The following is a 12,042-nucleotide window of genomic DNA, read 5'->3' on the forward strand; positions in this document are numbered from 1 at the left end:
TTCTTCCATATCATGTGTCAGATTCATCCCTGGTGCAACTATATTTAAGATATTAAAACAGGGCTGAAAGTGGACTTACCAAGAATCACAGAAAAAAACAAGGGTGTAAGTACACTGGGAACTAACTTCGAAGTTAGGCACTACTCTGAAGTAGCCACCAGAGAGTCTACACACATTTTCCCTCACTTCAAAGTTAAGTAGGAAGCCCTACTTTGAAGTCCTTACTCCATTCCCGGGAATGGAGTAATGCCCTGCGTCAAAATTTAACTTCAAAAGAGGGTGGGTATAGACTCTCAACTTTGAAGTTGTAACTTTGTTGTACCTCAAAGTATGCTTCTGTAGTGCAGACACAGCCTAACAGAAGTAACTTAGAGCAGCACAAGAATTGGATCACTCCAGTAGCAATGTAGATTAATAACAATGCTGTTTAAAATTACACAAATTAGGTAATTAAAGAACTCCCATTACTCTGAATTTAGCAGAAGATATGACCATAAATTCAGTATACTCACCACTTGAAAATGTTCTGTACTTAATATTTCCAATGATTTCAAGTCACATGCAAGATATCCACATTGTTATATAAAAAGATCATTCCATATGCTTTTACAAGAAAGAAAATACAATGATGGCAATTGCAGATGAACGTCCAGCCTACAAACTACATCGATTTACCTACAAAGAAGGCTGTAGTTTCTTACACATATAAAGAGGGAAAAATTATCATCAAAAACACCTTATGAAATGTGATCTCGAAATCCCAAAAGCTTTTGTACTCAGTGTTTAGTGATATTTATATCTATAAACATAATGCTATAAGATAAACTGTCCCCTAAGGCTTTTTTGAATGTCATAGAATTGCTACAAATACATCAGTAATTGCACTGACTAATTGAACTCCATTATTAAATGCACTGTATTCTGTTACAGTAAACTCTGTTTTATCCACTATTTGATCAACTGGAACTCTCAAATAACCAACATAACAGCGGCAAATCCCAAGCCATGACACCATTTCCCCTTCTTACTCTGCCGGAGAGCAGACCTGAGTGTGCGAGCAATGCCCTGCCCCTCAAGAGCTGGCCCACTTCATCCCTCCATGCTGCGTGTGTACAGGCAGCAGGCTCCTCTGCTCTCCTGCCCAGCGTCCACTGCCCAGAGCAGCTCCCCATGCTGTGTGGCCCATGTGCAAGCCCCACGAGTGGCTCCCCGCGTGGCATGGCTCACGTGTGAGCCCTGCAAGCGGCTCTATGCCATCCCTACCAACAAAGTAAATGGGACAGTGGTTGAGCAGGAGACAGTCCTGGGGGCAGGCGGGTGGAAGGAGCTGAACTTTCTTGGCGGGTGGGGGGGCACTGACCCTTGCCTGTGCCTTCCCCAGCTGCTCTCTATTGACTGGAATAAATGAACGCCTGGCAACCTCCCAGTTAAGTGCTTGCTGGATATGGAAGAGTTTACTGTAAATGTTGGGACTCACTTTTGGATGCATCATAAAATCCCAAACAGTTGACTACAATCTGTAAAATGACAACCTGTTGTACTGTGATTTTCTTGTTTACATTAAGGGCCAAAATCAGACCTATTCTGCTGTTGCCAAAAATTTAGTGCAACATTGTAGCATGGTGGTTACTGGCTCCAAAAGAAAAAAGGTTAAACTCAGCCCTGGGAAAGGGCTGAGGCTGAAATAGTCAGCAGCTGGGGCATTTAGCTGCCAGTTAGGGCTGCAGCTAATTAGGGCTCAGCTGGGGCTGTACAAATAGAGGGCTCCTGGAGAAGAGAGAAGATTCTTGTTCCAGCTGAGAGAAGGCAGGACTTAGCTGCTAAAGAAGCTACAGGTCCCTCCTAACACATGGTAGGGCAGGGGGAAGGCTCGCAAGATCTGTGGGAGCTCTGGTCAGGAAACTCCCAGGCTAAGGCCTCATTCTCAAGGCCTGAGGGTACTAGGGCTGCAGGAAGCAGCAAGTCCAACCCCACGTCAATGACGAGTGGCCATTTCAGACTCCAGTTTGCCCTTGAGATAAGGGGCCAGATGATGACTGGCAATAGGTCATTGAGACAAGGTTGGTATTGGGGTTCAGGGTTCTCTGAGGGGAGGAACTCAGAGAAAGGGAGCACTGCACCATGGCAGTAGCCTGAGGGAAGGCACCATGGTCTGTGAGAGATGAGGGTGCTGACATATGTGATGGAAAACAAACAGGTTACAGCAGGCAAGACGCCACCCAGAAGGTGCTCCAGAAGCTGGAAGAGCTAATCCCCAGAGCAACCAGCAGGAGGTGATGCAGTGAAGAGCACTTGTGATCTGTCCTGTTACAATCATATTATTTATAATTCGAAATGAAAGTAGTACAAACTACTAGAAAAGTACAACACCTTTAAGAAAACTGACATTCACATTTGCTACACTCCATGGCGCATGACAGTTCTGCAAATCAACATTATAATTTGCTTCTGGTTTTGACTGGGCCTTGACATTTTCTTTTTTCTTTTTTTTTTTTTTGTCTTTGAGCGTTTCTATATTCATATTTTAATAAGTTTTCCACTTGGTCATTTTTCTCACTGAAATTTAATAAGAATTGTAACTCAGAATAGAAACAATACTCTGAGTTAATAAGCAAGATTTTAGCTTTCATTTTTTTAAGAAAAATACTTAGATTATTTTACTAGTACAAGAGAATCCTACTAAAGATCTCAAATACCTTGAGTATTTTACATATTTCATACCACTTCAGTGTTTAAAGAATGAAGACCCTAGTTTAATATGATCAACTAAAAGATATATGTTCATTTAGATGAAGGTCATGATCTTGACTGTAATGAGCTCCCAAAGTGGATGTATAATGAATATATATTATATATAAAATGAATTTTCAGAATAAATTTTGAGCACCAATACACTTACATTACATTGTATTAACCTTTTGCTTGCATAAGATTTTTGCTAACATAATGAAGTTACATTTGATTCTGTTTCTGTGATTTCCAGAGAAAACCCTACAGACTTTCTAGAATTAGTATTGAATACTATAATTCAGATAGCTGCCACTGTACATGAAGCTAAAAGATCTTACAGATAGATTCAGAAAATAGCTGCTACGTAGATGGGACTAGCATCCACAGTGCTATTCCATGGAAAGGGACTAAGACAGGGGTGGCCAACACGTGGTTCATGGGCCAGATTCTGGCCAGTGGAGCCTTCTCATCTGGCCCACAGAGCCAGCAGTGGCACCATTCTGAAAGCTGGCTGGGCAGCTCCAAACCGCATATGGCTCTTTAAGGACTCATTTGTGGCTGCCTCCAGTCACGCCTCCTGCAGCTCCCTGCCCTGCCAAGCTGAAAGAGTAGAACTCATTTTAATTGGTTTAATGGCTGGCAGGAGGGATCCAGTTAAAGTGAGTTCCATTATTTCAGTGCAACAGGGCTGGGAGTTGCTCCTGCCACACTGCAGCTGGGGGAGGGAGTAGGAGGGTTGCGGAGGGAGCCATGCAGCTGCAGTGAGAAGGAGATGGCAGCCGGTGAAGAAACAGCGGGGGACAGAAGCACATGACGCTCCTGTGTAAAGGTAAGTTAATCCTGGGTTTGGGGCTGTGAGGGGTTAAGTATGGGGGTGGGAGAGAGGCAGTTTGGGGCTCCAAGGGGTTTAAGCTGGTGGAAGGCCAGGATGGTCACAAGAAACACTGTGAGCTGAGGGACAGCCCTGACCTGTTGGGGCCTAATACGTATTCTAGAATAGAGTTTCTTGAACTTCATTGCACCACAAACTCCTTCTCACAATGCCTACCACACAACCCCAGGAGGGGAGGGGACCAAGCCCTGACCCTGCCATAGCCCCACCACCCAATGTATGGAGACCAAAGCCCAAGCTCCACTGATCCAGGAGGGAGGTGATGGGGTGGAGCAAAGCTGAAGTCCAAAGGATTCAACCCCAGGCAAGGGGCCAGTAACCCAAGTCCTGCCATCCACAGCTGAAACCCTCAGACTTTGGTCCCAGATGGTGAGGCTTGGGCTTCAGCCCCAGCGCCCAGCAAGTTTCAGACAGCCCTGGTGACTCCTTTAAAATGGAATTGTGACCCACTTTGGGGTCCTGATGCACAGTTTGAGAACATGTGGTCTAGAATGAGGAGGAGAAGGAGAAAGGAAGACACTGGAGTAATTTTATTTAGAAGTGCAGCAAGTATAACAAGCAGTAACATCTCCTGTACCTCTTAGTAACAGTAGCTCTCTGTGTCAGAACCATTGTTTATATAGATTTTTCCCCAAGGTGAGAATCCCTTGTTTGGCTTACCCGCAATACTGAGTCCCCTCCCACACTCCAAACCCCTTGGCACCATCCCTGCCACCGATCATCCACATGCAGAATTTTGTTTTGTGAGCCAATTTGCAGGCGTGATACACATCATTGCCATAATGGTGCACATAAAGAAAATCATTCCACACATGGCTATAAAAAAATTAGAGGGAACACTGGTGTTAGCCCTTAGCATTAAATAAATACTTATGAGAGGAATATATCGCTATATACCAAATGCATATTCAATAATTTGGCATGCACAACTGGATTAGTAATCACAGTAATTACTTACAAATAATGTATGCGTAATTTAAAAATCATATTTTTCAAAGTTTTAAACAATTTAACAATATACTGAAAGAGTGACAAAATGGCTGAAATAATATAGAACTATTTTGGTGCAACTCAGATATCTGGTTTCTATTACTGCTATACTTTAAAAAGAGTTAGCGCAAAGAGCAAAATCTTTCAGTTCAGTATTATCAATACCATCTCAATCCTTTGGAAGCATAAGGAAAAAGTAATAAAAATATTCTGACATGGCAGCATATCACCGGCCTGTTAATGGTTATATTTCTGTCAATAAAACATGTTTTCCTTTGCTGTCACAAACAAACAGAATTTCCAACACAACTCCTTTGTTACAAATGCTTGGATTTCAACACTATATTCACATTACATTGCCTATGTTAGGAATTTATTTATGTGCAACCCAGAACTAGAATTTCATTTAGTCTCTGTCTGAAGTACTGCAGCCTAAATTCTCAAGTATTCAAAGTTTTTGCTTTAATTTGCTTTTGCAAATATAATCCTTTTTCCTTAAGTGACTTTCCCTAAGTATAGCCAATTAGTGGACAGGCTCCATATATAATTTTGGTTGCTCTTTTGGTTGAGAATATATCTCCAATACCCTAGCTATTTATTCATACTCCACACGCTGTTTGACACGCTGAAACATGACCTATTACTCAGCTGAGCCAAGCATTCATGATGTTTTAAAGTGAGGACTACTAACTGATTTTTAAACTCATCAGTAAACTGGGCTTGCTGAGTTGTTATCTAAAGGATATAAAAAATGAACACAATTCAACACTGGTTGGATACCTTCTGTTTGAACAGGAGAAAACTTTCTTGGTTACCAGTACTGTGCCTAACATGACGACAAATACAAACCATCCATGTTCATCAGTTAAATGGGAATACGTTTCTAAAAAAAAAAAAATGTTCAAAACACTTTCTTTAGAAACACCAACTTTGTGAACAATGAAATTTTAGTTAGTAGATTGGGAAAGGTGATGCAGCAGGGTCCTGTTTCAGGGGTGAAAGTAACATATTTCTTACATAGTACCAGAGAGGGAGCCGTGCTAGTCTATATACTATCAAAACAAAAAGCAGTCAAGTAGCACTTTAAAGACTAACAAAATAATTTATCGGGTGAGCTTTCATGGGACAGACCCACTTCTTCGGCCATAGCCATACCAGAACAGACTCAATATTTAAGGCATAGAGAACGAAAAACAGTAATCAAAGTTGACAAATCAGAATTTTTTTGATAATTTTTTTCTGATTTGTCAACTTTGATTACTGTTTTTGGTTCTCTATGACTTAAATATTGAGACTCTTCTGGTACGGCTATGGTCTGAAAAAGTGGGTCTGTCCCACGAAAGCTCATCACCTAATAAATTATTTTGTTAGTCTTTAAAGTGCTACTTGACTGCGTTTTTGTTTTGATATTTCTTACAGGTACTGTCGTATCCCAAATCCCACTGGGTGTGGCTCTTGGGGCAGAAGGTTGGCAGAGGGCTGTGATACGATAGTGTGGGTTGGAGTGCTGGGGCCTCACAGCAGAGTATGGCAGCACCTGTTAGTGTGGGGGTGAGCATAGAGGGGTGTGGGAGTCAGGACAGAGGGTTGGAAAGGTGTGGGGTCTCAGGGGAAGGTGGTGGGAGACAAGGCAGAAATGTGGTGGGGGAGGAGTCAGGACACAAGCATGGGTGTATGGCGGTCTGAGGGCAATGGGGAGGTCTTGGGGCAGGGAGTGTGGCCTTTATTCTGCCTGGCCTCTTGATCCCTGGGGCTGAGGAAGCAACCACACTGACCAGTCACTCAAGCTTTAGGACTGGAGCCTGGGTGCACGGTGACTGCTCAGAGGCTGTGGGCCAACCAGGGCTGGGGCCTTGCCTCCCTGTCTCACTAAATGAAATTAATAGGTAGCAGGTTTAAAACAATCAAAAGGAAGTACTTCTCTACACAACACAGTCAACCTGTGGAACATCTTGCCAGAGGATATTGTGAAGTCCAAGTTTTTCCTCTGGGACACTTGGCATGGCCACTGTTGGAAGACAGGATACTTAGCTAGATGAACCTTGGGTCTGGCCCAGTATGACCATTCTGACATTCTTATGTTAAGAAAGCATTCTCACTTACCACAAGCGAGAGAGGTCTTTTCCATGAGACAACACCAATCAGTCCTGACAACAGCACCTGAAATGAAGTGAAAAGGGTCACCAAAAAGAGACAAATTTTATATTAACACCTAAAAAAGTAACAGTACCTTAAGGTAAAAAAACAACCAAACTCTAAGAAAAGTAAATGGTTTCCAACACTGCTGGGACTGGAAGATAAAATACTGCAAGATGGGGTATTGAAACAAAGAATGAAGACCATGCTTACAGCATCGAGGACTCTATATTTGGAAGCAGTGACTCTGAAAAACATTGCGGGTCATAGTAGATAATTCTCTGAATCAGAATTAAAACTACTCATCAAGAGTAATTGTGTATTTGTCATCACTATCAATTTTGAAATCAATATAGAACATGTTTTTCTGAAAGATATGCTCTAGGAATTATTTTGTTGGAAGTTCTATGGCCTATCTTATATAAGAGGTCAGATGAGGTGATAATAATTCTCCACCTTGGCCTTAGAATCTAAGAAATTTTATTCTATTTCCAGCAGAGATGAAAACATGTGGCTCTGTAAATCTCACAATTTTTCCCCCCATTTCTATAGAGATGTCAATCTGATTTCCACATCAAATTCGTTCTATAGGTTTAGAATAAGTCCCAGAAACGTTTTCTCACCATTCAGTAGTAAATCACAATACCTGGTCTGCTGTAGGGCTTATTTTAATTAATAATTATTTGTACCACCTGAACAGTTACGTGTGATCCTCCAGTGCAATTTAATAGCTTGATGGCAGGTGAAAATTAGCACAAGCATATTGTAATAATAAAACCTAACCTTTCCTATCATTTATTTGCTATGTGTTTTAGTGCCAGTCAAAAACCTCTGCCTCTCCAATTTAAAATGTTGAATAGCTCAGAGTGTGTAGCTATACCAATTCAGACAGAGACAGTAATGGAACTAACTTCATTTTTAGCAAAACACACAGACATATTCCTTGCCTTAATTTGCAATATGATCCTATTACTTATTTGTAATCATAAAATACTTTTGGAGAGTGAAAAGTGGTATACAGGATGTCATCTAAATTATTCAAATGATTGACAGCTCTTAGGTACAGCTGTGACTATATAAGGATTATTTCTTAAATCAATGCAGGGAGCCTTAATTACACAACAGAATAACTTGCTTTATAAAACAAGGGAATTTTGAAATATTCACATGGGCCAACCTTTGCAGCTCTTACTCCAGCAAAACTGAACCACTTACAGTTAAATTCAGATACAGAGTGCTGAGTTTTCAAGTCATAGATCACTGAATCATAGAATTCTAGGGCTGGAAGGGATCTCAGGAGATCATCTAGTCCAGCCCCTTGCTTCAAGCAGGATCAAACCCATCTACATCATCCCAGCCATGACTAGGTCAAGCCAGGACTTAAAAACCTCGAGGGATGGAGATTCCACCACCGTTCAGGACAATGAATTCTATTCCTTCATGACCCTCCTGGTGAAATAGTTTTTACTAATATCCAACCTACACCTCTCCCTCTGTAACTTCAGACCATTGCTCCTTGTTCTGTCATCTGTCACCATTGAGAACAGTCTCTCGCCATCTTCTTTAGAGCCCCCTTTCAGAAAGTTGAAGACTGCTATCAAATTACCCCTCAGACTTCTCTTCTGCAAACTAAATAAGCCCAGATCGCTCAGCCTTTCCTCATAGATCATGTGCTCCAGACGCCTAATAATTTTCGTTGCCCTCCGCTGAACCATCTCCAATGCATCCACATCCTTTCTATACTGGGGTGCCCAGAACTGGAGGCAATACTCCAGGGGAGGCCTCACCAGAGCTGAGTGGAGGGGAACAATAACTTCTCTAGATCTGCTGGAAATGCTTCTCCTAATGCACCCCAATATGCCATTAGCTTTCTTGGCTGCAAGGGCACACTGTTGACTCATATCCAGCCTCTCATCCACTGTAATCCCCTTTTCTGATGCACTGCTACTTAGCCAGTTGGTCCCCAGCCTGTAACAGTGCTTGGGGTTCTTCTGTCCCAAGTGCAGAACTCTGCACTTATCCATGTTGAACCTCATCAGATTTCTTTTGGTCCAATTCTCCAATTTGTCTAGGTCACTCTGGACCCTATCCCTACCCTCCAATGTACCTATCTGACCCCCTGGCTTAGTGTCATCTGCAAATTTGCTGAGGGTGCAATCCATCCCCTCATCCAGGTCATTAATAAAAAATGTTGAACAGTACTGGCCCTAGAACTGATCCTTGGGGCACTCCACTTGAAACTGACCGTCAAACAAATACTGAGCCATTGACCACTACCCACTGGGGCCATCTGTCAAGCCAGTTTGCTATCCATCTTACAGTCCATGTATCCAATCCATACTTCCTTAACTTACAGGCAAGAATGTTGTGGGAGACTGTACCAAAAGCTTTGCTAAGTTCAAGGTATATCACATCCATTGACTTCCCCATGTTCACAGAGGACTTACTTCATCATAGAAGCTAATCAGATTGGTCAGGCACAGCTTGCTCTTGGTGAATCCATGTTGACTACTCTTGATCACTTTCCCCTCTTCCAAGTGCTCCAAAATGGATTCCTTCAGAATTCCCTCCATGATTTTCCAGCACTCCCACCCAGATCCAGCCATTCAAACCAAACAGGGCTCTCTGACAGTTAAGCATGTTCCTTCCTTCTCACATAAAATCTACCATAATAAAATGGTAAAGGCTAAATTGTATTACATTTACAGTGGTGTTGTCCCTTTACAGGAAAGAAAACGGGACAAAGAACTGTCCTCCTAGGAAGAGCAGAGCAGCAGAGAGAGAGCTCCCAGGCACTACATGTTCTATGCTCTGCCCTCTCATCTTTACCAAGACAAGAGCTGGGGAGCTGCTACGGTGCACAAAGGCCCAGTGACTTCTAGCTCCTCCACAGTATCCACAAGGCAGCAGCCTCAGTACCCTACTCCCAGGGGTGGCAAAAACCCCAGAAGCCTCAAGAGGGGGTACCCCATATAGCTGGAACACCCTCTTAATATTTAGCAATGACAAAATGTCATGTTTGGTAGTTCATGGACACTATCAGAATTAATCTGCTCTGGACTTTAAGATTATCTGCACTGTCCTGCCATGTAAAAAGAATGAGTGTATTAAATTTTTTTTTTTAAATCGTCCCATGATAGAGGGAGAGATGCACAAAGAGAGAGTGTTTTTATATGTGCATGAGAGAGAAAGAGATTTTATCCAAATTTAGGAAAAAAACAGTTAAAAACCAAACAGGAACAGGCAGAAAATGACAAGGCACTAACCAAAAAATAGAGCATGCTGATAGAGAAAGAATATGTGGTATAAGGATGATGATTTCATATGCTGTTTCAGCCCATTAGTCAATCATTAATATATATACACAGTACAAAACCAAAAAGAAACAAACTAAAAAACAATCTCAAAACCTAGTTTAAAATTGTTTTAAGGTAGTTCATTGGGACTAGCTCTCCATATCCATCAAGCTTCAGAGACCAGTGAGAGTTATCATCAGTACAACTGTATATGATGAGAGCTAGAAAACTTAACACAATTAAAGATTACCAGAATGCATACACAGAAGGAAGCAGCATGGACAACTTAAATTTGGCTTTTCCTAACTTTTGAGTGGTTAACCTTGTAAACTTGTTGTCCTTTTAAACATTTTTAAAATGCAATTATATATAATGCATAAGAGATGGGAAACCCTGGCCTTACTGAAGTCAATGCAAAATTCAATGTGGTTAAGCTTTCACTCTATATATTTCTCCAAACAAATTTACAAAACAAATTAACTAAAACCACTTAAGATAGCTCAAATGCCTGGACACAAATATGCCAAAAACAAAGAAAATAACAAAACAAACAAGCAAAAAAAACCCAAAGTTACAGTTTCATACAATCTTTGCAACCTATAACCGTGATTTCTTCCTTTCCATATTACATCTCCTCATTTACATGCCCTTCTCTCAACACATAAGCCTCCTCTCTGTTACTCTGTACAGAACTTTGGGGTAAAATCCTTGAGCTTGGACTGAACTGACTAAGTGCATATCTACACTGGCAAGTTTTGTTACCAAAACCCCCTTTTTGACGATAATGCAACAAAAGTCATGAAAAATGCACACAGAGATGTCACCTGAAGCCTGCACAGAGATGCTCTGGAAGCTTTTCCTGAAGCACTTATTGTCTCATGAAGATTACATGGCAGTGCTGCCATTTCCCCACCCCCGTGGTACAACTCTCTTCCCAAACATTCGTCCCTCTGTGCAACCAGCACCCAGGTAGCACAGAAGCGAGCTGCATGAGCAGCAGGGTGACAGAAGCAGACAGAAGCGGAACCTGGGTTTCCTGCTTATCCTCAGGAGTGAGATATCAGCAAGAGCGATGGCATCCTGTGGACGTGTAGGTGAGCATTAGAATTATTTCCATGCAAACCTATCGTACAAGTCAGGACTGCACTTTCTTATGCCCCTATGTACACCTCTCATTCCCCCGCTTCCCTTCCCCTAACACTCCCCATGTTCAGAATAGCTGCAGAGATGTGCACCTGCCTCATGTGTAACAGAAAAACTCGAATTCCCAACAGTACTTTTCAGTGAAATGTTTCAACCTTTATCAGGAGTATTATGATCCTACTTTTGTTACATTTGTCTTGCAGAGCAGACCTTAACCAACCAGAACACTTCTCCTACTGCCAGACTGAGTCAACTCAGGAGACCCAGGAGGTCACAGAGCACACGCTCAAGGACATTCTGTAACATTCATCAAAGCAGATGCAGAAAAGAGAGGAGAGGCAAGTTAAGGAGCTGAATGATAAAAAGAATGAAACGGAACACTTAATAAAGGTCCTGGAAGATCAATGAGCAGTCCTGGGGCACCTGACAAACTAATAAATCTGTTAGTCTATCAGGTGCCCCTGGACTTGTTGTTTTTACAGCTACAGACTAATACAGCTACCCCTCTGATACTAGAATATCAAACGGAGATACTCAAGTTCTTCTCCAGATGCAGAGTTAACCAAACTGGCACAGGCTCCCCTGGCAGCATATAGAGAATTCTTTATCCAGCAACCCAGCCTCTACACCCAATAGCAGGAAAGGCTCATTTTCCACCACACTCCACTCCCCATGACAATGTGATTATGGCAACTTAACATGTGTACAGTTGCACAGAATTCCCCTAACCCCAATCCTCCCTTACCAGTAAAACTCCATTCTAGGTCAAAACAAAAAGCAGTCAAGTAGCACTTTAAAGACTAGCAAAATGGTTTATTAGGTGAGCTTTCGTGGGACAGACCCACTTCTTCAGAC

At 42.0% G+C, this 12,042-nt stretch overlaps 1 protein-coding gene across 2 annotated transcripts in view; it reads right to left on the reverse strand.

The window, feature by feature from the left end:
- Positions 1-12,042, reverse strand: part of ENTREP2 (endosomal transmembrane epsin interactor 2) — a 458,153-nt gene that overhangs the window by 277,002 nt on the left and 169,109 nt on the right. For both annotated transcript variants that reach the window (XM_075006820.1, XM_075006819.1), the window contains exon 2: positions 6,716-6,772. In XM_075006820.1, coding sequence (XP_074862921.1) covers positions 6,716-6,772 — 57 coding nt within the window. The remainder of the gene's footprint in view (positions 1-6,715; positions 6,773-12,042) is intronic.

Source organism: Carettochelys insculpta, chromosome 12 (assembly GCF_033958435.1).
Source record: "Carettochelys insculpta isolate YL-2023 chromosome 12, ASM3395843v1, whole genome shotgun sequence".
NCBI classification, from domain to species: Eukaryota; Metazoa; Chordata; order Testudines; family Carettochelyidae; genus Carettochelys; species Carettochelys insculpta.